The sequence below is a fragment of the Gorilla gorilla genome, chromosome 4, assembly GCF_029281585.2.
Source record: "Gorilla gorilla gorilla isolate KB3781 chromosome 4, NHGRI_mGorGor1-v2.1_pri, whole genome shotgun sequence".
Lineage (NCBI taxonomy): Eukaryota > Metazoa > Chordata > Mammalia > Primates > Hominidae > Gorilla > Gorilla gorilla.
This window is the reverse complement of record NC_073228.2, coordinates 158,639,718-158,664,365: the sequence shown is the minus strand read 5'-3', so window position 1 is coordinate 158,664,365 and position 24,648 is coordinate 158,639,718. Positions and strand designations below refer to the sequence as shown.

Below are 24,648 nucleotides of genomic sequence, written 5' to 3'. Positions count from 1 at the left end.
GCTCCCAGGTGATTTCAATGTGCAGATAATGGGTATCTCCATTTGCCAAGAGGACTGGTGATGAAATCCTATGGCTGATAGAGGCTCGCCTGTCCTCTGACTGACAGAATTGCCTGCTAGTTTCTCTGGAGTCAGGCTAATTCCCTTCCCTCCCCCAACTTGAGCTCTAATTTTCATAAACACACCCATGTACAGCCTGAGAGCTCCTGATAAGGAAGAGGCTCCCACAGAAGCTGGAAAAGGCCAGCAGATGTGCCTTCCTGGTTGGTTGAGATGCTGATCCTAGAGCACTCCCGCTGTGCCTCAGCAGTGAGCTGGGTGTAAAGGCAGGAGGCTTGCTGGGGTCTGACACTTCCCTGCCCTCCTCCAGGAGGGACACATCTGGGGCTCTATGAGGAGGACAGCTTTCATCCTGGGCTCTGGACTTCTCTCATTTGTGGCCTTCTGGAACTCAGTGACATGGTAAGTTGGCTCCACCCAGCTAGGGTGCAGTGTGGTGGTGGTCGGGGGCAGAGCATAGGGGAAAGAGCTGTCCACCCACTAGTCTTCACCCAGAAACCTGAATGGTTTTTCTTCCAAGGCATCTTCAGAGATTTTGGGGTGCTTCTGGCTACTTCTGGCAAGCCCAGTGGGAGAGGCTGCTGACTACATTTGAAGGGAAGGAGTGGATCCTCTTCTTTATAGGTGAGGTTCCCAGACCACCAGCACCTAGCATGTGGGTGCATGATTATAACTTAATTCTTTTTGTTGTTTTGTTCTCTACTTTGGGACTTTTCAGTTTATTATTCCAAGGGATGAGGACTTGAACTTCAAAAAAGTGGTAGTCCCAAAGAATACTAAACTTGTGGGCAGTCTGAAAACAGGATGTCTAAAAAAAGAAGCTGAGAAGTTAAGACTCCTCCCAAAATATAGAAAAATAAGAAATATTTTATGTAAAAATGAATGCACATTTAGAGCAATAATCCTGTTTCTACACGTAATTCCACAAGCACAGAGAGCTGCCCTGTCTTGTCTGAGACTATGTACCCTGTACCTGGTACAGTCAGTGCTTGACAGCAAGTGGCCAGTCAATAAATATTTACTGACAGCTTCAATGGCTCCAAACAAGCCTAAGTAAATAGATGGAAGGAAAAGCCATGTAAACATAGATATTTATAACAGCATTATCTATAATAGTGAATGTCCTCGATCATACATTCACTCAAATAATAATTATATACAATTTATTTAATATATATTATATATAATATACATTTATTTATATTATTAATATGACATATAATATACAATGTTACTATGTGCTACACTTGTATCGAGGATATAGAAATATTTAAGATGGGAGGCCAGGCGTGGTGGCTGACACCTGTAATCCTAGCACCTTGGGAGGCTGAGGCAGGTGGATCACGAGGTCAGGAGTTTGAGACCAACCTGGCCAACATAATGAAGCCCCGTTTCTACTAAAAATACAAAAAAATTAGCTGGGCATGGTGGCAGGCTCCTGTAATCCCAGCTACTTGGGAGGCTGAGGCAGGGAGAATCACTTGAACCTGGGAGGCGGGTTGCAGTGAGCCAAGATCATGCCACTGCACTCCAGCTGGGCGACAGTGTGAAACTTCGTCTCAAAAAAAAAAAAAAAAAGAAATATTTAAGATGGGGCTGGGCACAGTGGCTCACGCCTGTAATCCCAACACTTTGGGAGGCCAAGGCAGGTGGATCACTTGAAGTCAGGGGTTCGAGACCAGCCTGGCCAATATGGCAAAATCCCTTTTTCACTAAAAAAACACACACACACAAATTAGCTGGGTGTGGTGGTGCGTGCCTGTAATCTCAACTACTCAGGAGGCTGAGGCATGAGAATTGCTTGAACCTGAGAGGCAGAGGTTGCAGTGAGCCGAGATGGTGCCACTGCACTCCAGCCTGGGCAATAGGGCACGACTCTGTCTCAAAAAAAAAAACAAAAATTAAGATGGGCCAAGATTAGTGGCTCACACCTGTAATCCCAGCACTTTGGGAGGCTGAGGCAGGCAGATCACTTGAGGCCAGGAGTTCAAGACCAGCCTGGCCAACATGGTGAAACCTGTCTCTACTAAAAGTACAAAAAATGAGCCAGGCATGGTGGCACGTGCCTGTAATCCCAGCTACTCAGGAGGCTGAGGCACAAGAATCGCTTGAACTCAGGAGGTGGAGGTTGCAGTGAGCTGAGATAGCACCACTGCACTCCAGCCTGGGTGACAGAGCAAGACCCTGTCTAAAAAAAAAAGAAGTATTTAAATGAAATGTTTCCCTCCCTCATTAAAAAATGATGTCATAGTCTAGAAGGGAAGATAAAAAGTGTCAGTTGCTATAAAGCAAAATGCACCTGAGGATTGTTTTCAACTAGAAGGAGAACTCTGACAATGGGCTGAACATTAAATATGACAGATTTAATGGGATCTTAAGCAGTCATTGAACAATGCAGATTACCTATGTATATGGGGAAGGTGGTAGAAAAACTTTATTAGCTTGAACCTGCAATCTAAAAAAACCTCAAATATTTTATATATGTTAGGTACAATCCTGTGAAAATTACCTATTACGTTGGTGATAAGCCAATATGAGAGAGAGAAAATATTTCCAATTTTAAGTGTTAAAGCTAGAAGAAGTTCAAGATTGTCTTACGGTGTGCTTTTCATCTGTATTCCTCAGGCAGCCTTTGAAGTTCCAAGTAGGTAGACACCTTGGATGGCCCACTGGGTAACCATCAACCTTTTTTTTCCAAAGTAAAAAATAGTTTATTTTTTCTGGGTATAAAAGTAAATATGGGCCAGGCGCAGTGGCTCACGCCTGTAATCCCAGCACTTTGGGAGGCCGAGGCAGGCGGATCACGAGGTCAGGAGATCGAGACCATGGTGAAACCCCGTCTCTACTAAAAATACAAAAAATTAGCTGGGCGCGGTGGCAGGCGCCAGTAGTCCCAGCTACTCAGGAGGCTGAGGCAGGAGAATGGCGTGAACCCGGGAGGCGGAGCTTGCAGCGAGCCGAGCTCACGCCACTGCACTCCAGCCTGGGTGACAGAGCAAGACTCCGTCTCAAAAAAAAAAAAAAAAAGTAAATATGTGCTCATTGTTAAAAATAAAAATCAGGCAATTCAAATAAGCATAGAAAGTGTGAAAATCACCCACTGTCTTACCTTCAAGAAATAACCACTGTTTATATATTAGTGTGCATCTTTTATATATTGGGTATACAGTTGTACTTACGAGATACCAACTATTTTTAAATCTTTTTTTCATTGAATAGATTGTAGGTATCTTTCCATGCCTATTAATATAGCCTTACTTAATACTCTAAGCTTCCCATTCTATTCCATTATATGGAAATACTCTAATCTGTTTAGTCCATTCCCTACTAATGGGTATTTAGGCTGCTTAAATTTTTTTTTAATGCTGTGATGGACATTTATGCATACAAACAGACGTGTGTCCTTTTCTTCTTTCTCCCTTTCTGTCTTGGCTCTCTGACTCTCTCACTTTATTACTTCAGTTACTGCCAAATTGCCCTCTATAAGGTTTGTACCAATCCTACTCCCCTACAGTGCTGGCAAGTATTTTCCAAGTCCCAGCCGCCACAGTTACTTTGGGTGATGGAGCATGAAGGGTGCTGGTGGAGGGGCACAGACATGGAATTAAGCAAAGCCAAGTCCTAGCTGGGCATGGTGGCAGGTGCCGGTAGCCCCAACTATTCAGGAGGCTGAAGCAAGAGGATCACTTCGGCTTGGCAGGTCGAGGCTACAGTGAGCCATGATCGCACAACTGCACTTCCAGCCTGGGTGACAGAGCGAGGCTTTGTCTCAAAAAAAAAAAAAAAAAAAAAACAATGATGAGTTTTCCACTTATGCTGACTAGATGACACCTGAAGTTCTGCTGCTCAGTTAGTAGGATGACAGGGATTAAGTTTCCTGACTGACTCCTAGCCCAGGGCTCACTGTGACCCATACCATACAGAGTACTTCCTTTGCTTCTCCTTCCTTGGCAATTCATAAAGGGTTCAGTGGGCGCAGACTCCCAAATGTCAACCTGAATTCATTTCTATTTTAGAGTGTATTATATATCTTAACATACTTTCATATGTATTTATATGAAAACCACCAACCACCTTGAAGGTTGTTCCTATTTTATGGCTAAGAAAATGGAGACACTCCTTAAGTGGCCTGTCCAAGTTCCTACCCAAGACTACAGGTAACCCCTTGGTCCCAAGCCCTAAGACCTCCCTGGCAAAGAAATGTCTAGGATGAAGCCTCAGTCACCATAAAAAAGTATGTTCTGTTAGTCTATGTGCTGTGAGAACCCAAAGTCGCCCTGACTGTTTCTGTTTCCCAATCTCAGGTGCCATCCAAGTGCCTTGTCTCTTCTTCTGGAGCTTCAATGGGCTTCTATTGGTGGTTGACACAACAGGAAAACCTAACTTCATCTCTCGCTACCGAATTCAGGTCGGCAAGAATGAACCTGTAAGTGTTGTCGCAACTTCTCCTGGTCAAAGCACAGAAAGCAAGAGCTAAAGCCACACTCTCAGAATTCTCACCACTGGCCCAGGAGAGACCTGGCCAGTGTGAGCCAAGTTATTAGCAACAAGGCTCCCCCAGTTTAGAAGGTTAAAGAGAGGAAATAATTTGCCCACAACCTCAGAGTCACTCAGCTAGTGGCCAGTCAAGACCAATGTTCTGGTCTCCTGATTCCTGGCCCAGGCTCTGGACCTGCCTGTGGTGCCCCATGGCACTGTGGTCAGCCTGGCACTGAGAAGGCAGGCAACTCCACTTTACCCATAGGAATGGAGACAGCAATGGGTGGATGCTAGAATATGGGTAACAGCTGTTGTTATGAGAGAGGGAGATAGCTGCGAAAACAATGGATAACTCCACTATAATAGATGGATAGTATGGATTCTGAATGTGTGGGCGGTGGCTGTCTTTTAAACAAGTCCTCCTTCCGAAATACTCAATTCGACCAATAGTGCAAGGCACCAGGGCAAATCCATGATAAGTGAGGCCCAGACCCTGCTTACAAGGAACTCCGACTTGCACAGCGCCGGGAAGTGGGTCCCACTGTTCCCTGAGTCTGGCTCGCCTTTTCTTACACAACAAGGAAGAAGTTGATTCTGAAACCCAGGTTCTTTCCCCAGCTCCACCCAAACCACATCCTGGCTTCTTTCCCAGACAAGACAATCATCTTTTAGTCATCTGCCCAGGTGTCTGGGTGAACCACCTCAGCTCTCAGGTCCTTCTGCCCCAGCCCAGCACTCCAGAAAGGCAAACAGTGCTCTTGACCCACTCCTTTGAAATGGGCCCCTTCCTGAACTGGAGCTGCTGGCCTGGCTTACTATCCCCCTCACTTGGGACAACAGCTGCCATCCAGGCTTGGGGGCTTCCTCCAGGCCCAGCTTGGCAGGACATGAATCAGAGCCTAAAGTGTCAAACCCTGTGCTTGGTCCTTGAGAACACTTCATCTGTCAACCATGGCTGTTGTAGCACCACTGACTAAATGCTCACATCTTCAACTGAGGCCAAGAACCTTCACTGTTCAGATGAGGAAACAGAGGTGTTACACGGGTAAACTATGATTCAAATGCAGGCTTTGTGACTTCAGGGCTCACATTCTTAATTGGCTCTCCAGAATATTACCTGCCGTCTGTACAACCTTGTGGTCTACACAATGACTACAGAGCTACATTGGAAGATCTCATTGCATTCTGCAGAAGCTGAGGTTCAGAAATGTCCAGTGACTAGCTCAAGATCAGATTGCTGCTAGGAAACAGAGCCAGGGCTCATCCCATCTGACACCAAGTCCAGTGCTCCTGTACCACATGCACCCTCAAGTGGGCACACAAGCAGGAAAGAACCTCACGAGGCCATTTAATCTTTGGCTGTTTCAAGGAAGGACTGGCCCCTGAACTAACACACCAGAAACGGATCCTCAAGTGGGGAGCTGAATGCTACCTGGTGTTCCTATGATCCATCCCTGCTCTGTTTACTCTCCCACTGCCTGAATGGCTAGTTCACACCTCTCTAACACCTCCTCCCCTAACTGCTGGCAGAGGGAGGGCCTTGCTTCCCATTTCACTAAGAAAATTTAAGCCTGGGAGTGGTGGTTCATGCCTGTAATCCCAGCACTTTGGGAGGCCGAGATGGGCAAATCACTTGAGCTCTGGAGTTCAAGACCAGCCTGGGCAACATGGCAAAACCCTGCCTCTACTAAAAATACAAAAATTAGCTGGGCATGGTGGCGCATGCCTGGAGGAGAATTGCTTGAACCTGGGAGGCAGAGGTTACAGCGAGCCGAGATTGCACCACTGCACTCCAGCCTGGGCGACAGAGCAAGACTCTGTCTCAAAAAAAAAAAAAAGAAAAAAAGAAAGAAAGAAAATTTACGCAGGCTGGGGCACAGTGGCTCAGGCTTGTAATCTCAGCACTTTGGGAGGCAGAGACAGGAGGATCGCTTGATGCCAGGAGTTCAAGACCAGCCTGGGCAACATAGTGAGATCCCTGTCTCTACAAAAAAAAATTATTTTAATTAGCCGGGCACAGTGGTGTGTGTCTGTAGTCTCAGCTAGTCAGGAGGTCAAGGCAGGAAGATCACTTGAACCTAGGAGTTCAAGGCTGATGCGAGCCATGGTTGTGCTATTGCACTCCAGCCTGGGAGACAGAGTGAGACACTGTCTCTAGGGGAAAAAAAAAAAACAAAAAACTAAAGCAAGCAGAAGAGTTTTATAGATGCACACCACATTGGGCAGTGACCAGTACCTGCACCCACATGCTCTGCCTGCCCACCTGACACCACAGGTGAACTCTCCTTGCTCCTGTCTGTGGGTGATTCCTCCCCTATCCATGTACTACATCCAGGAAATGGCTGGTGCAATTCTCTCTTTGCTTTCTTGTATCTTCTTTTCCTTCTCTTTCTCTCATTATTCCTCTCTAGATTATTATAAACATGGTAATTTTTTTCCATCTAAAAAACAAAACAAAACAAAACAAAAAAACCCCACCAAGTGTGGTTGCTCACTACTGTAATCCCAAACTTTGGGAGGCTGAGCCAGAAGAATTGCTTGAGCCCAGGAGTTTGAGATCAGCCTGGGTGACAGAGTGAGATCCTGACTCAAAAAGAAAAATAAATAAATGAAACAGGCCAGGTGTGGTGGCTCACGCCTGTAATCCCAGACTTTGGCAGTCTGAGGCAGGAGGATCACTTGAGCCCAGGAGTTCGAGACCAGCCCAAGCAACAGAACGAGATCCCATCTCTACAAAAAATTTTTTAACTAGGCAAGTGAGGTGGCATTTGCCTGTAGTCCCAGCTACTTGGGAAGCTGAGGCGGGAGGATTGCTTGAGCCCAGGAGGTCGAGGTTACAGTGAGCTATGATCATACCACTACACTCTAGCCTGAGTGACAGAGCGAGACACTGACTCAAAAAGAAGGAAAAAAAACAGGCCAGGTGGAGTAGTTCACACCTGTAATCCTACCACTTTGTAAGGCCAAGGCAGGAGGAATGCCTAAGCTCAGGAGTTTGAGACCAGTCTGGGCAACATGACAAAACACCCCACCCAACACTGTCTCTACAAAAAATACAAAAATTAGCTGGGTGTGATGGTGCATGCCTGTAGTCCTAGCTACTTGGGAGGCTGAGGTGGGAGGATTGCTTGAGCCCAGGAGGTTGAGGCTGCAGTAAGCTACGGTTAGGTGTAATGGCCTCTGTAATGGCCTCACCTAACATGTCCTCTCACAACAGGCTGGCGAAACCTGGCCTCGCGATGGGATGGAAGTAAACAGAGTGCACTCCAGCCTGGGTGACAGAGTGAGATCCTCTCTCACAAAAAAACAGACATACACACACACACACACACACACACACACACACAATAACAGAAAAAACAACCCTTAACTAGCAAAGTTCTTTGAGAGAGTTATCTTTATAGTTTCCAATTCCTGTCTGTCCACTCTTATTTGGGTTTTGTTGGTTTTTTTTTTTTTTTTGAGACAGTCTCCCTCTGTCACCCAGGCTGGAGTGCAGTGGCACTGCGATCTTGGCTCACCGTAACCTCCACTTCCTGGGTTCAAGCAATTCTCCTGCCTCAGCCTTCCAAGTAGCTGGGATTACAGGCATGTGCCACCACGCCTGGGTAATTTTTGTATTTTCAGTAGAGATGGGGTTTCACCATGTTGGCCAGGCTGGTCTCGAACTCCTGGCCTCAGGTGATCCACTAGCCTCGGACTCCCCAAGTGCTGGGATAAAAGGCGTGAGCCACCATGCCCGGCCATCTGTCTACTCTTTTCCCCAACATTCTGTAATTATGAAAAATGTTAAAAATACATACAGAAAGTTGAAAAATAATGTAAGAATTATGCATTTACATATCACTTAGATTCAGCAATTTTAAATATTTTTGCTTTATATATAAAAATATAAATATATATGCATCTATACATTTTTCCTATTTGAAAGTAAGTTTGAAACATCATAAAACTTGACCCCTAAATCCTTTAGCCTGCATCTCTCCTGAAGTAATCACAAAAGCATTGTCTCATTTTCTCTATAAACCTCCTCCAAATCAGGTGTCACACCTAGAAAAAGGCTCTACCAACATTTCTTTTGGTAAGTTCACCAATGATATGGTTTCATTAGAGCACCAGAGACATTTCCACAGCTGCTGACTCCCTCAGCCTTGAAATATTTTTTTCACTTGGCTTCCAGGACACCCTGCTCTCTAGGTACCCCCTCAATTTTTTTTTTTTTTTTTTTTTTTTAGAGACAGTCTTGCTCTGTTGCTCAGGCTGGAGTACAATGGCGCAATCTTGGCTCACTGCAACCTCTGTCTCCCGGGTTCAAGCGATTCTCCTGCCTCAGCCTCCCCAGTAGTTGGGATTACAGGTGCCTGCCACCATACCCAGCTAATTTTTTGTATTTTTAGTAGAGACGGGGTTTCACCAAGTTGCCCAGGCTGGTCTTGAACTCCTGACCTCAGGTGATCCATCCACCTCGGCCTCACAAACTGCTGGGATTACAGGCATGAGCCACCGCGCCCGGCTCCCCATCACATCTGATTGTTCACTTTTTCACTGTCCCTTTCCTGATTCCTTCTCTTCTCCCCAATCTCTTCATGCTGAATGTCCCATGGGCTCTGGCCTTGGTCCTCTTCTCTATATTCATTCCCCCAGTTATCTCTTCAGTGCCATGACTTTAAATACCATCCATAGGCCGACAGCTCACACATTTATCTCTCTAGCCCAGAACTCTCTACTGAATTCCAAGCTGAAATATCCAACTCTCTCCTTGACATCTCCACATGGATACTAATAGAAATTGCCAATTCATGATGTCCAAAAGAGCATTTCTGATCGTCCTGCCAAAGCCTTTACTTACTACCCACAACCTCCCCAATCTGAGTGGATGGCAATTCCAATCTTCCAGTTTCTCAGGCCAAAAACCTTGGAGTCATTCTTGACTACTCTCTTTCCTTCATACTCCACATCCAATCTATCCAGGAACCCTATTAACTCTATTTCTGAAACAAATTCAGAATCCAGTCACTTCTTACCACTTCTCACCACTTCCATCACTATTACCCTGGTCTAATTCACCATCTTCTCTTGTCTATATTACTGCTTTTTTTTTTTTTTTTTTTGAGACGGAGTCTCACTCTATCACCCAGGCTGGAGTGCAATGGAGCAATCTCAGCTCACTGCAACCTCCCGGGTTCAAGTGATTCTCCTGCCTCAGCCTCCTGAGTAGCTGGGATTACAGGCGCACACTACCATGCCCGGCTAATTTTTGTATTTTTAGTAGAGACAGGGTTTCACCATATTGGTCAGGCTGGTCTCAAACTCCTGACCTCGTGATCTGCCTGCCTTGGCCTCCCAAAGTGCTGGGATTACAGGCGTGAGCCACAGCACCCGGCCTGCCTTTTTTTTTGAGATGGAGTCTTGCTCTGTCACCGAGGCTGGAGTGCAGTGGCATGATCTCGGTGGCTCACTACAACCTCCGCCTCCCGGATTCAAGTGATTCTCCTGCCTCAGCCTCCCGAGTAGCTGGGACTACAAGTGCATGCCACCACGCCCAGCTAAGTTTTTGTATTTTTCGTAGAGACGAGGTTTCACCACGTTAGCCAGGATGGTCTCAATCTCCTGACCTCATAATCTGCCCACCTTGGCTTCCCAAAGTGCTGGGATTACAGGCGTAAGCCACAGCGACTGGCCCTTTTTTTTTTTTAACAAGATTGGGTCTGACTCTCTCACGCAGGCTGGTGTGCCTTAAACTCCTGGACTCACATGATCCTTCCACCCCAGCCTTCTGAATAGCTGGGACTACAGGTACACACCACCACATCCAGCTTTTTAAAAAAAATTAGATGGGGTTTCATGATGTTGCCAAGGCTGCTCTCAAATTCCTGGCCTCAAGTGATCCTCCCACCTCCACCTCCCAAAGTGCTGGGATTACAGGTGTGAGCCACCGTGCCCAGCGTGATATATATGTTTTTATATTTGTTGTGTCTAGTCTACCTTTCTCACTGGAACATAAATTCCATGGGGGCAGGAATCTTTGTTTTGCTCATGCTTTATTTTCAACACCCAGTACACTGAGTGCTACATAGTGGGTACTCAATAAATATCAGTTAAATAAATAAATGAATAGATAGATGTGATACCCCGCCTCTTGGTCAAGGTTTCCAGAAGGTGTAATGGCCTCACCTAACATGTCCTCTCACAACAGGCTGGCGAGACCTGGCCTCGCAATAGGATGGAAGTAAACAAAGAGTGAATTCTGAAATCAGTTAATGCATGCAGTGCCTGGAAAGGCTGGAGGAAGAGGCAGGCCTCAAGCTGGGGACCATTCTGAACCTGTCTCGCTTTGGGGCAGAAATCCCTCCAGCTCACAGAGGGAACTTGGAGAAATCCCTTCTAACCAAACAAGTTCATCAGGATCCAGGAAGTAATCTATGGTCACAGGACTGTTCCCTGGAGCCCCAGTGCTCTGACAAAGGGAAGGGTCAAAGGGTTGCTGATTCTGGGGGAAATACTGGCTGCAGTATTGAGGCCAAATGGAGTTTGGACACTTGGGACCAGCTCTGTACAGTGGACCCTGGTGGAAATGCTTGGGCAGGCCCCCATCTTCACAGCATCACTGTGAAAACCAGCAAGTTGGTCAAGAAGCTGGATAAGCAGTTCCTTGGCTTACCTGCTTCTTTGCTCTGGGCCTACTGCAGGGAGGCTGGACCACTTGAGGAGGCAGATGATCTTGATCTCTGCATCCAATCATGAACAAGGTTCTCTGATGAAGAGGGGCTAAACGGCTGAAATGGGGTATCACTCAGAAAGTCACAGCCTTCTCCAAGCACCATGGAGGCTACCCAAGTTACCTGTAAATACATGGGGCCTGGCCAGAGAAATGGGGAGGGCAGTGGTGATAATGTGCAGAACCAGGAAGAAGGCAGGTTCCGACACAGACTGAAGGCTGCTGAAGTTTCCAAGGACAGGGGTATTACTCACCTGCCTAGCAGCCAGGGCCTTATTCTGCAACGTTTCCAGGCCCAGAGCTGGGTGGCAGTCAGGAGCTACTGGCTGTGTCCCGACATCTCTCCCAGAATCCAACCAGAGTGAGGGCCTCCTGTAAGCAGGTCACGGTGGAGCCTACTTCTCACACTCTTATCCATCTCCCTCCTCCCTTCCCTTGGGCAGGTGGATCCTGTGAAACTGCGCCAGTCTATCCGCACAGTTCTTTTCAACCAGTGCATGATATCTTTCCCCATGGTGGTCTTCCTCTATCCCTTCCTCAAATGGTGGAGAGACCCCTGCCGCCGTGAGCTACCCACCTTCCACTGGTTCCTCCTGGAGCTGGCCATCTTCACGCTGATCGAGGAAGTCTTGTTCTACTATTCACACCGGTGAGCAGGCCCTGCCTGAGGCACAGCTGGTTCCTCATCCTGTCTAGGGCTCACTGATCAACAAGGAAACTGAGGCCAGGTGCAGTGACTCACGCTTGTAATCCTGGCAATTTGGGAGGCTGAGGTGGGCGGATCACTTGAGCCCAGGAGTTTGAGACTAGCCTGGGGAATGTCAGGAGACCCCGTCTCTACAAAAAAATTTAAAAAATTAGCCAGGCATGGTGGTGTGTACTTGTAGTCCCAGCTACTTGGGAGATTGAGGTGGGAGGATCACATGAGCCCGGGAGGTCAAGGCTGTAGTGAGCTGTGATCACACCACTGCACTCCAGCCTGGGCGAAAGAGCAAGACCTTGTCTCAAAGAAAAAAAATAAAAGGAAACAGGCTTCTGAATTGAATGTAGGCCAGTAAAATACTCCCTGGCCTCAAGTCTCCCATTAAATAGTTAACAGGGAGACCACTAGTTGTCTCATAACTGACAACTTGGGACAACTGAGGAATGAATGTCCAGAAGAGAAAATGCCTCTCTGATTGTGTGGGAGCCAGGGCAATTTCCCATTCATTTCCTTATTCAGTCCTTTCTGGGCAGCATCCCATTTTACAGCGAAAACAACTGGCATAGAGAAGCAAAGCAACCCACTCCCAAACTATGCAGTATAAGGGCTGGGGTTGAAATTTGAAGGCAGGTCTCGGTGTTTTTAACTTTGCTCCATGGATGTAACCCCTAGTTCCTATTTTTGGTTTCTCATGGTCTGGTCAGGGAGGGAGAAAGAGGAATCAGCAGGTTATTAACTATTAACTATTTCCCCAGGCTCCTTCACCACCCAACATTCTACAAGAAAATCCACAAGAAACACCATGAGTGGACAGCTCCCATTGGCGTGATCTCTCTCTATGCCCACCCTATAGAGCATGCGGTGAGTAGAGCTCTACGCTCCCCAGAGCAAAGGGCAGACGGCCCCAACCACCTTCCTGAAGGTCTCCTGCAGAGAACTTAGACCACACCGGCCCTTTTTCTTCCCATTTAAAAATAGCTACCATTTATTGTCAGCCTTCCATATGCCAGGCTATGTTAAGTGCTAACACAGTTGTCTCATTTAATCATCCCAACAACTTTTTTTTTTTTTCTTTTTGAGACAGGGTCTTGCTCTGTCACCCAGGTTGGAGTGCAGTGGTGTGATCATAGCTCACTGCAGCCTCCAACCCCTGGGCTCATGTGATCCTCTAGCTTCAGTCTTCCAAATAGCTGAGACCACACATGTGCACTTCCAAATAGCTGAGACCACACGTGTGCAGCACCAAATCTGGCTTTTTTTTTTTTTAGATAGAGTCTCACTGTGTCATCTTGGCTGGAGTGCAATGGCGTGATCTCGGCTCACTGCAATCTCCCGCCTCCCGGGTTCAAGCCATTCTCCTGTCTCAGCCTCCTGAGTAGCTGGGATTACAGGCGTGTGCCACCACACCTGGCTGATTTTTGTATTTTTAGTAGGACAGGGTTTCACCATGTTGGTCAGGCTGGTCTCAAACTCCTGACCTCGTGATCCACCCGCCTTGGCCTCCCAAAGTGCTGGGATTATAGGAGTGAGCCATCGCACCTGGCCACATCTGGCTAATTTTTAAATTTTTTGTAGAGTCGGGATCCTGCTATTTTGCCCAGACTGGCTGGAACCCCTGGCCTCAAGCAATCCTCCCACCTCTGCCTCCCAAATTGCTGGGATTACAGGCATGAATCACCACACCTGGCTCCTCCAACAACCTTTTTAATCTTAATTTTGCTAACAAGAAAGTTGAGGTTCAAACTGCGTAATTTGTCCCAAGTTACAAAGGTGAATGCCTTCAACAAATCAAAGTCCCGAAACTCTCACCTTCTCCAGATCTGGGTCAAGGAAGTTTGCCTCTGGTACCACCTTGGGACTAAGTGTACACCCAACTAAGTCCCTTCATCTCCCTGGACCCTGCCTTCAATCATCCCTCCCCTTGCAGGTCTCCAACATGCTACCGGCGATAGTGGGCCCATTAGTAATGGGCTCCCACTTGTCCTCCATCACCATGTGGTTTTCCTTGGCCCTCATCATCACCACCATCTCCCACTGTGGCTACCACCTTCCCTTCCTGCCTTCGCCTGAATTCCACGACTACCACCATCTCAAGTAAGGACCCTCTCCCCACAATGGGTCCCTAGGCAACAACCATCACCCTCCCTCCTTAAGCTTCTGATAGCAGACACTGGTATCTCAGTTTACATGTGAGTGCTAGTTGGGGAAGAGGTCTGATGGCTGGGAAAATAACCACACTGGGATGACCTTACTCTTTTCCTTCTGAAATTGGGTCCTCCTCCAACTGGGGGTTTTAAACCTTTATTTGGGCTCTGGGCCCTTTGAATAAGCTCTGGACATTCTCTTTAGAAAAGTACATATATGCATAAAACTCCTGCAGGCAATCACAAGGAAGTCATATATCTCTGAAAGCCCCAGACTTTTTCCAGTGTAGTCTACAAACCTCCTATACCAGAATCACCTGAGATGCTTGTTTAAAATATAGGCTCTTGAATTCCACTCCAAATATGCTGAACTAAGGTATCTGGGGGAGCAGGGCCTGGAAACCTGCATTTTAGTTAAGTGTTCCAGGCGATTCTGATGCTGGTGATCTCATACCTGAAGAAGCCTAGTTCTGCTAGAGATCCTCAGACTGTGGGCATCAATCACACAGCAAGCTTTTCAAAGGAGGACTCCAGATACGGCAAATTGCAGGTTTGGAGTGGCCCCCGGAAGATGCATTGGTAGCAACTCCCCAGCTTATTCTGATGCAGATGGTCAGGATGGTGGTGACAGGTGTGGGGTAGGAGGGCTGAGAAATGTGTGAGGCTGGCACAAATGAAATGGGATCTGCACGGAAGCCTCCAGCATTGGCACTGCAGCACCGTCCTCTCTCTTCTAGGTTCAACCAGTGCTATGGGGTGCTGGGTGTGCTGGACCACCTCCATGGGACTGACACCATGTTCAAGCAGACCAAGGCCTACGAGAGACATGTCCTCCTGCTGGGCTTCACCCCGCTCTCTGAGAGCATCCCAGACTCCCCAAAGAGGATTGAGTGAGAGACGGCCTAAGTGTCATCCTGGCTGTCCCTCAGCCATGGGATGCAGACACGGCTTCCTGATTGCACCTAACAATTTGCCTCCTTCGGCCACACGCCCTAATGATGGCACCACCAGGGTAGAGGGAAGGTCGGCTTCCCGGAAAAGCAGGGCCAAGGATGAGGCTTTCTCCAAACTACTGCCCTTGATGTCCCTCAATGGGATCAGGAGTTAGCTTAAGAAAAAGGAAAACACAGCTCCCCAGACTGGAGGCTGGTCAGAGGGAGGAGACCCCTGGTCCTCTGCTGTGGAAGGAGAGGGGTTCAGCCCCAGATAACTCCTTTGTGGCCTGGGCAGGATGCAGAGAATGACAAGGCTGAAAGGAGGGGGACTGGAGGCTGCCTGGCTCCAGCAAGAGCTCCTTCTGGGACCAGAGGGTGGGACGGCCGGGTATCACTTTGCCCCTTCCTGCCCCAAAAGGCTTTCACATACCCCACTCAGGCCAGAGCCAAGCCACCCTGGCAAATCATTATAGGTCTCAATTCATGACATACCAGATGCCAGTCGCCACTTCACCCAACACACACATAAACATACACACACCAAACACTCTGAGAGAGTGGTAAAGGCCCCGTTTTAACTCTGGCCTACCGCAAACAAAAGGTTTCCCTCTGTGGGGGAGAAAAAAAAATCCAGGAGCTCCTCCCTGGATTAAAACCAATGAGGTGCAGACCAAACTTTAACACCTTTAGCCTTATGTGGAAACCAAAAACCAACTGCCGGGAAACTGTGAAAAGCCCTTTTACCCACAAGGGGAGGGGTCAAAGTTGCTGCCCTTTGGGGACACCCGAGACCCCTAATTAGCCTATCTGAATGAGGACCAAAGGTTAGAACCCTCTTTCTCCCCGAAGAAAGAGCCTGGAAAAACATGGCCGAGCAAAGGGCAAAATCCTTTCTCCCCCGAATGCTTTACCAGTTTCTCAGCAACATTTATTCAAGATGATTTTTACCAGGAACCTTATCAAAGGCAAAACCACAGCTGCTTGGGTTGAAGTCCCCATCCTGGCCTCCTCTCAGCCACCAGATATGGCCAGGAACCCTGTGGTTCCCAAGAACAATTTAAAGATCACTCTTTGATTTGAAAGACCACCATTATCATTTTACTAAATTCTTATATATACTTGTGCCTTTTCCAACTTTCAGTTCTCTTAAGAAAAACATCCACTGTAGCTTTATAAAATACCTTAGTATCAGCTAGGTCCAAGTCTCCAGGCAGGACTATCAAAATGGACTCCTTCTTCCTATCAGTTCTAGAACCCCAGAGGACTTGCCCAGTAGGCCAGCTGAGCACTTACCAGGCAGCATCTCCCTGGCCTTCCACAGTCTCGCCTGTCTGTCTCTGGCCTTGGTGGAACTGGCTCCCTCCCTAGGAGACTTTTGCCCTCAGCTTGAATACAGTTCCTGGTGCATCAAAGCTGTAAGTTCTCAGCTGCTGGCCTGCACTCATCACCTCTTCCTACAAGTAAACATTTGGAAAAAAGTCCATCTTCAATATGCTTAAAGAGAAGGGTAGGAGATAAGGAGAAAGAACAGATACGGTTTTTTTCCCCTTTAAGGCCTTTAGATTTTGAGGTACTGTAAGGGGCCTAGAAGGACAAAAGGCTGTCATTCCCTCTTCCTTTTGGCAGGCAGGTTATCAATCCTTGGCAGAAGGGCCCAGCCCTATCCTTTTCTGTATCAAACAAAATCCTTGAGGTTGGTATACAAGTTAAGGCTGAAAAAAGGCCTTAAATTCCCAGTAAAGAACGTGAAAGCAAGCATGTAAAATAAACTCGTCTTCATGAATTCCAGTGGATAATTTTTTTTTGAAGGGAGGTGTCTACTACAAGACTTCTAATACGTCAGACATAGCATTTGGAAGCTCAGGCTGTGAAATTAAGCTGCTGTGAGCATTCCTAACGATAATTTGTGAAAGTAAGTTTCAATTAATTCATCTTTCTGTTTTCAAAGTACCAATCTGTCTGCATCAGCCCTGGACACTATCTCCTAAACTTCCCTTTGGCCTGTGGAGGTCACTGGTGGTACTGAAGTACCTGCCAACCTCAAGAACAGTGAAAAAGCACTCTCTAGAAAAACCATTTAACCCAAGCCAGGTATGGGAGACAGTTGTCAGATGAACACGTAAATAAGGCCATGCCCCATTTTTAGTTTTGTAATTTATACCGGGAATGGGGGACTCTTTGTTCCATCCCTCCCCAGCATCACATCTCAGGGTTCAGGGGCTGACCAGGATTCCATAAGGCCACATGGTGCTGGATCATTCCTCCTTCACCCCCCTGTGGAAAAGTCTGTTCATAGAGGGGTTGTGGCAACCCTCCATAAGGAGCCTCATCGTTTTTCTTCTTGGCTGTCTCATAACACAATGCAGGCCACAGCCAGGGGATGGAAAACCTGGAAGCTGACAAGTGCGCTGAAATCCTGGCATTACGCTGGACTGCTGTTTTGTGGCACTGGCTATGACTGTCACGTCTCACTTAAGACACAGGGTGGACATGAACTCAAGGCTTGTAGAAGCCCCTGCCTTAGGAAGACTCCTCGAAGCCCAATGGCAGAACCCCTGCCGAGGTTTCATGTGCACCTTGAGTGCAGGGTTCCTCCGGATCTGGGGGAACCCTACCAGAAACCCATCCTTCACACCCAATAGCAGTAACCTAGATGGAAGACCAGCCAGTATTTTGCCTTTTCAAGTGTTTATTTTTATACATTTTTTTGTATTAAAAAGAAAAGCATAATTACCACAAATTACAAAGGACTAAAGCAGGACTAGAATAATGAATGAATCACTTCAGCCTGGAAAGCAGATACTCTCAATAATATTAATGTTATAATACAAGCTCATTCAAGTATTTTACATTTTTTTGTCCTTTTAAATACGATATCCTAGCACATAGTAAAGATAATGTACTACGAGCGTAAGGTGGAACCTTCTCCGCAAAGCCAGATGACAAGTTTTCCTCTCCAGTGAGAAATGGGCTCCAAGTTCTTATCTTTTCTGCCATCAACATGGCTGAAGGGGGAGAGGGTGGGTGTTAGGGAAAATCCAGGGATCCTTCCACACAGGAGGTACTCTGGGGTTCCATTCAGGAGGGTGCCAGATAATTCAGATCACTCTACCCAGGCTTTTTGGCAAAAAACAACCCTCACCCTCCGTAACTAGTCATCTTCCTTGTCCCTCCTCCTCACTTCCCTTCCAGGGCCTTCTAAGCAGCTTACTTTCTTTTGTAAAATCAATCACCAGGAAAGGGAAAAAAAAAAAAAAAAAAAAAAGCTACAATGGAACAAAACAAAAACATTTAACAACTTTGACACAGGGGCTCAGCACCTCTATCTGAGCCCCAGGGGTCCAGGCTGGGGCAGGGCTGGATGGCCCTTCTCTACTGGTAGTGCCTTTGCTCCCAAGTGCAGGAAGAGGGCTAAAGAGAAACCTGCCCCTTAACAGGGCTGAGGCACACAGACCTGCTGATGTCTGATGCCCAGAGGTTATGTTGGCATGGACCAACCTTGGAAGGGATAGGATGAACAGAGGGATCTGGGCAGGCTGTTGCTTTATCTCAGGTCTTGGATCCCCATGGGACGATGGTAGGTGTGAAGTGGTTAGCCCTGATGGCCCCTGCCACTTCTGGCATGCTTGTCACAGATACATCGGTCCTAAATTCAAGTGTCTTCAGAAAGTGAAGATGTAAACTACTCTTTGCAACATTAACTCCTAACATGTTACCAAAAACAAAAACAAAAACAAAAAAAGGAAAGAAAAGAAAAAGCTCCCCTACCAACCACCAGCCGATGTTGAGATGAAGTCCTCACCTCCCTGCCCCAAAGGGGCTTCCTTTCAGGGATGTCTCTGAAGAAGATGGCAGCCCCCTGGCCTGGGAGTAAACTCTAGGTAATAACAGCCTTTCCCCATACCCTAAGGCTTCCTTGTGCCCCAAACCAGCAGAGGAAAAACACTGAGGTTTCTGTGGTGCTGGATACAGTACAGGGCTGCGTGACCTGAAGGAAAGAAAGGAAAGGAGAAGGGGGTCCAGGAATCCAGTGTCCGGTACAATGTGGGGCAGGCACCAGACTGGGCAGGAAAAGGCCTCGGATACCACCATCATAGCAGAGACCAGATGCTCATCCTTGGTTTGAGACATGAAGTCACAGGAACTGAGATGGGCTTCCCACATACCAACCACTGGGAGGGCAAAGGTGGGGAAGGGCACAGGCTAAAAATTAACAAGGTGCCCAAGGTAAAGGGCAAGCCCTTGTCAGCCTGGGATACTGTCTCCTACTCCCAACCTTTGGGCCCAACAGAGGAACCAGTTGAAAAGGAGGGCCAAAGACACTGCAGTAAGCAACAGGACAATGAACTTCATGTTGCCCAGGTCCCACTGAGAGTGAACGTGCAGTCATGCCCATAACCGACACACATCCCAGTCCATGTGGGTCAGTCCTTCATCACCCTCCCTGCCTTCTGACAACAGCAGACTCCAGCCATTCCATTGTCATTCACAGCCCAACCCAAGCAGTCAGTGGCTGAAGAAGAGAATCAGGTATACTCTATGTCCACATATACCTTCCTGCCACAGGGCTTCACCAACTGGCAGGATTCCCCCCAGCCCCCAACTCCTCCTCATCCCTTGTTCCCAGGCGGGTCAATTGGAGAGTGAGCAGAGATAGATGGCTTGCAGAAGGGTATGCAAGATGGGGAGACTCCACCAGACCTTAGGGAGAGAATGGCATCTTTCTCCACCTTTTAAGAGAGACAGAGCCTCCCTGAGGTCTCAAAGATTTTTCAGGGCAACACAAGAAACGTTTCCAAGCCTCAGCTGCAGGTGTTCACCTTTCCACTCTGGGGTGTGAGGAGATGGTAAGCTGAGGACAAGTGTGTTCCAGATGCAGGCCAACTCTGTTCTCCAACAGTTTGAACCAACTTGGCCTTGGGGTTCCAAGGGTAGGATGAAGGGTGTCACGGCAGGACGGGGCCTGGCGTGAGGCAACAGCAAGCAGAGCGAGGACACAACAGTGGCAGCAGTGTACAGACACAGGACGTCAGCTTCAAACGATGCAACAGCAGGGATATCTTGGGCACGGCTCTGATTCGAGCCACTCCCAACTCTCTTGCCTCCAGGATGGAGGCACTGTACATGCAACAGTCCAGAGAAAGATTCTAGCCAGTCCAAGCCCAGGCACATCCAGAGAAGGTGGGAGCTCTTCGGGTTGACTCCACCGAGGAAAACAGGCATTTGGGTATTTCAGATTCCCGCTCCACAATAAGGCAACTTTTAAAAAAATATTATTTCCAAAAACAAAACAAAAATTCCAAGGGGAGGGGAAAGACATCACTTTCTGTGGATTAGGTGGGGGTTTTCTGATTTTTTTTTTTTTTTGGTCTTTTATGGTCGATTTTGTCTTTTTTCTTCTTTTTTCCCCATTTTTTCAAGGATGGAAAGGTCAGAGAAAAATAAAATAAAACATCTTTCAATAGTCTTTCCTGGTAAAAGCAGCGTCTCTCTGGGCTGGGGAGTAAAGGGTGTGGGGCAAGGGGAGTGGGGAGAGGCTGAAACCTTCCCCCAAACCCCAGTTTTAGATCCTTTGGTTTCCTTCTCCCAGAAGATGGCAGAAGGGCATGGTGGGAACAGCAGGGAGAAAATATGGTGATGACAAACCCCAGATGATCAAGGGGCTGATGCTCCTGGGGCCCAGAGGTACCACCAGAGCCTTCTATGAGACAGTGCTGGGCAATGGGGGGGGCCCGCAGGGCCTTCTTGTGGGCTGCATAGTTGGCTTGAGAGGGAGCAGGAGGTTAGGGGTGGGGACCAGGGTTGCAGCCTACTAGCCGCGGGCAGGGCTGCAGAGTGATTTTGGTAATCCAGATGAACTATCAATAATTTAAAACTTGATATATATATATGTATATATATATAAAAATCTCCCCCCTTTCCCTCCCCCCTTAGAAGAAGCTAGGATGTCAAGAGTCATGGAGAGAGGAGGGGGAAGGGGATTAGAGGCTCCTGCCCAGGGGTACCTCTGATAGCCCAAATGGTGTACACATTGCTACTCAGCACAAAGGCCTGTCCTAGTAACTCCAGGCCTGTCCCTTCATTGTCCCCTCTCCTGGGACTGGGCACCCCCATGGACTCTTACCCACCCTACCCCTTTCCCCCCTCAAGCCCCAGGGCTAAGGAGCTTTTCACTTTCCCAAAGTCTGTGTGTTCGAGTGCTGGCTTGTCCATTTGGCATCTTCCCGGACGGGCTGGCCGGTGGGTGGTGTAGGGGGTTGGCTGATCATGGCAGCAGGCCTGCTGGAAGACTGGGAGGGGCACCGCTTCCTGCCCTCACCGCCGCCACCTCCTGCTACCACTGAGTGTCGCTTGTGGTTGCCCTCCTCACCCATGGGGGGCTGCAACAGAGGAAGGAGTCACAGGTGATCAGAAGCACTATCTACGCCCTCTTCCTTGCCAGGCCCGTCTAGACACTTCCTACTTTCTACCTCCAAATATAGAAAATGAATGGGTTTAACCTTAAAAATAAATTATAAGTTATTAAGTGTTTCTTCATGCCAAGCCTTGTGCTGTTTTATGCACACTCTCTCATGGGGTCAGCATCACCCTTTGATGTGGACCCATGGACATCCGATTTATAGATGAGGAAACTGAAGCACAAAAAAGTAACTTCCCCAGGGTCTCATAGCTGGTAACCGATAAAGACAAAATTTAGGTCTATCTGCCCCAAAAGGCCAGGCTTTTATCCAACCTCATTTCTGCTTCCCTTCCAAGAAGGGATCTCTTGCTCAGAAATGTGGAATGTGGCACGCAGTATGCTGCGACGTCTCAGCTCAGAAGGCCCAGATCCTTCTGGGGATCACCTCATTCTCTTCAAGGTCCAGAGGATCCTGAACTAAGACTCAGACCATGCTCCAGACTGGCCTTACCACTAACAAAGGTCTTATAACCCCGAAGACAGACGTTTCCTTCCCATTTTGGGAACCAAAACTGAGTCCTTGTTCCACCCTAATAGGTCTACTTATCACAAAGGTTCTCTGTAACTTGTACCCTGCTCCCCTCCCTTCTCCTCCTCAAGGGTGGAAATGCTTAAGAATAAAATAAAACAGATTTGTCTTTATATTGAGAGACCTGAGTGGCTCTGCCATTATGTCACTGGATGGCCACGAACCTCAGTTAACCTGTCTAATAAGTCCTGTCTGCGTCACCACATAAGGGTTAAATAAGGTCAATGTAAAGTACCTGGCACATAATAAACACTTAATAAATGGCAGTTTTAAAATAATAAATGTGATGATTTGGCTGTGTCTCCACCCAAATCTCGATCTTGAATTGTAGTTCCCATAATCCCCATATGTCGTGGGAGGGACCAGGTGGAGACAATTGCATCATGGGGGCAGTTTTCCCCATCTTGTTCTTGTGATAGTGAGTGAGTTCTCACAAGATCTGATGGTCTTATAAGGGGCTTTTGGGCCAGGCGCGGTGGCTCATGCCTATAATCCCAGCACTTTGGGAGGCCAAGCAGGTGGATCACAAGGTCAGGAGTTTGAGACCAGCCTGGCCAACATGGTGAAACCCCATCTCTACTAAAAATACAAAAATTAGCCAGGCGTGGTGGTGCGCACCTATAATCCCAGCTACTCAGGAGGCTAATGCAGGAGAATCACTTAAACCCGGGAGGCGGAGGTTGCAGTGAGCCAAGATCGTGCCACTGCACTCTAGCCTGGGTGACAGAGCAAGACTGTCTCCAAAAAAAGGGGGGGGGGGGCGGGGGGGGGGCTTTTACTCCCCTTCACTCTGCACTTCTCCTTCCTGCCACCATGTGAAGAAGGATGTATTTGCTTCCCCTTCTGCTAAGATTTTAAGTTTCCTGAGGCCTCCCTGGCCATGCAGAACTGTGAGTCAATTAAACCTCTTTCCTTTATAAATTACCCAGTCTCGGGTATGTCTTTATTAGCAGAGTGAGAAGAGACTAATACAAAATGTTAAGGGCTAGTCTAATTGTCATTTACTTGCATTTGCCTTTTTGCTAAAAGGTTTGAAGGGAATAAGACAAAGAGACATCTCTACTACATTATAAACTCTCAGAAGGAAAAACTGAGCCTCTTTCCCTTATCTCTAAAGCACCGAGCACAGAGACATCCAATCAGTATCTGCTGAATCAATTAAATCACTTCAACTTCCCTTGATATACCCAGCAGTAATAACCCAGCCCTGCCACTGGATGTCACCGTTGAGGCGCTGCTCCAAGAACATAAGAGACCTGGGCATTAATTTATAAAATGGGGTTGGAATTGGCTTTTTCCAGAAAGAACAAATGTGTGTATCTTGGATACCCATCCTGATCAACTAGTAGTGGCTAACTTGGGCACAGTAGCAAGGAGGATGGTGAGATAGGAGAGAAAGAGCATTATGATGGTACCACAGAAAGGGGAAGCAGGAGCAACCATACAACTACCTCCAACTAGCCTTCATTGGCCACTCACTCTCCATTTTAAAGGTGAAAAAACCAAAGCCCAAATTGTGGGGAGCAGGGAGAGGGGTTCCTGGGCTAGGGGCACAGCTGGACCAGAATCCAAGTATCCTGATTCCTGCTCCAGTTTTCTTTCCAGGACAAGCAGAGTTAGAGAAAGAGTTTCACTTACATCTACTCGGAAGTCTTCAAGACGTCGGAATTTGCCGAGGTATTCTTGCAGTTTGGGGTCAATGTCCAAATTTTTGGCTTTGGAATATTTCAAGAAGGCCCAGAACTTCTCCAGCCCATACAGTTGGCCTGTAGGGAGAGGTACAGAAAAGCTGAGCTGGTGAGGATAAAGAAGCTCAGAGGAGAGAGGGAGGTGTTGTGTAATACACAGAAAGACCCAGGTCCAACTGGGGAAGAGGAGGCCTACATGACCAGGCCTCACTCAGATCCAACTCTGGCTCTTACCAGCTTCATAGTCCTTCACCGTTTCCTCCTGAAAATCCTTGAATATGTCCAGCCGGAACTTCTTTTCCAGGCCATAACTGTAGTATCGAAAAAGGCACTCCAAACCATATCTGTAAAACACAAGTCAGTGAAATCAGGGCAGTTTCTTCATCTGTAAAATGGGAAATGTGCCTGCATAACAGAGGAACTATGAAACAGTTTAAGCTACGTGTTATTTCTGTATTGAAAAAACAGCATACACGCTTTAAGAATGCTAGTCTAAGTGGGTCCAGCATAAAATGTTCAGAGCTTTCCTGCGGTCAATGAACTCTGTCCCCCTGCCACAGACATTTGTTTACTCCTATTCTTTTACAAAGTATCTATGGTTGCTTTCTGCTGCAATAACAGAGTGAACGGAGTTGAGTAATCACGACAAACACCTTATGGCCAACAAAGCCTAAAGTATTTACTGACTCTTTCCAGAAAAAGTTGGCCAATCCCTGGTATAACTCTGCAAAGCCATTTGACCATGCCAATTAGTAGGTTTGTTCATTTATCTGACTCAGAAATTTCACTTCAAGGAACACATGCGGCCAGGCGCTGTGGCTCATGTCTATAATGCGAGCACTTTGGGAGGCCAAGGCACGCAGATCACTTGAGGTCCGGAGTTCAAGACCAGCCTGGCCAACATGGTGAAACCCCATCTCTACCAAAATACA

The 24,648-nt window shown here is 47.4% G+C and overlaps 2 protein-coding genes across 11 annotated transcripts in view; one reads left to right on the top strand and one right to left on the bottom strand.

Moving 5' to 3' along the window:
• FAXDC2 (fatty acid hydroxylase domain containing 2) overlaps positions 1–16,822 on the top strand; it is a 39,533-nt gene extending 22,711 nt beyond the window's left edge. For 2 of the 4 annotated variants that reach the window (XM_055387270.2, XM_004042876.4), the window contains 7 exons: positions 371–462; positions 581–684; positions 4,365–4,486; positions 11,701–11,906; positions 12,716–12,821; positions 13,888–14,054; positions 14,842–16,822. In XM_055387270.2, the coding sequence (XP_055243245.1) occupies positions 392–462; positions 581–684; positions 4,365–4,486; positions 11,701–11,906; positions 12,716–12,821; positions 13,888–14,054; positions 14,842–14,998 (933 nt within the window). In that variant the 5' untranslated portion in view covers positions 371–391 and the 3' untranslated portion in view covers positions 14,999–16,822. The other 2 variants (XM_055387272.2, XM_055387271.2) reach the window with 2 other exon arrangements.
• An 888-nt stretch (positions 16,823–17,710) lies between these two features.
• LARP1 (La ribonucleoprotein 1, translational regulator) overlaps positions 17,711–24,648 on the bottom strand; it is a 134,917-nt gene continuing 127,979 nt past the window's right edge. For all 7 annotated transcript variants that reach the window (XM_019027243.4, XM_031011436.3, XM_019027240.4 and 4 more), the window contains exons 17-19: positions 23,951–24,060; positions 23,667–23,794; positions 17,711–21,419 (exon numbers count right to left, since the gene is read on the bottom strand). In XM_019027243.4, coding sequence (XP_018882788.1) covers positions 21,210–21,419; positions 23,667–23,794; positions 23,951–24,060 — 448 coding nt within the window. In that variant the 3' untranslated portion in view covers positions 17,711–21,209. The remainder of the gene's footprint in view (positions 21,420–23,666; positions 23,795–23,950; positions 24,061–24,648) is intronic.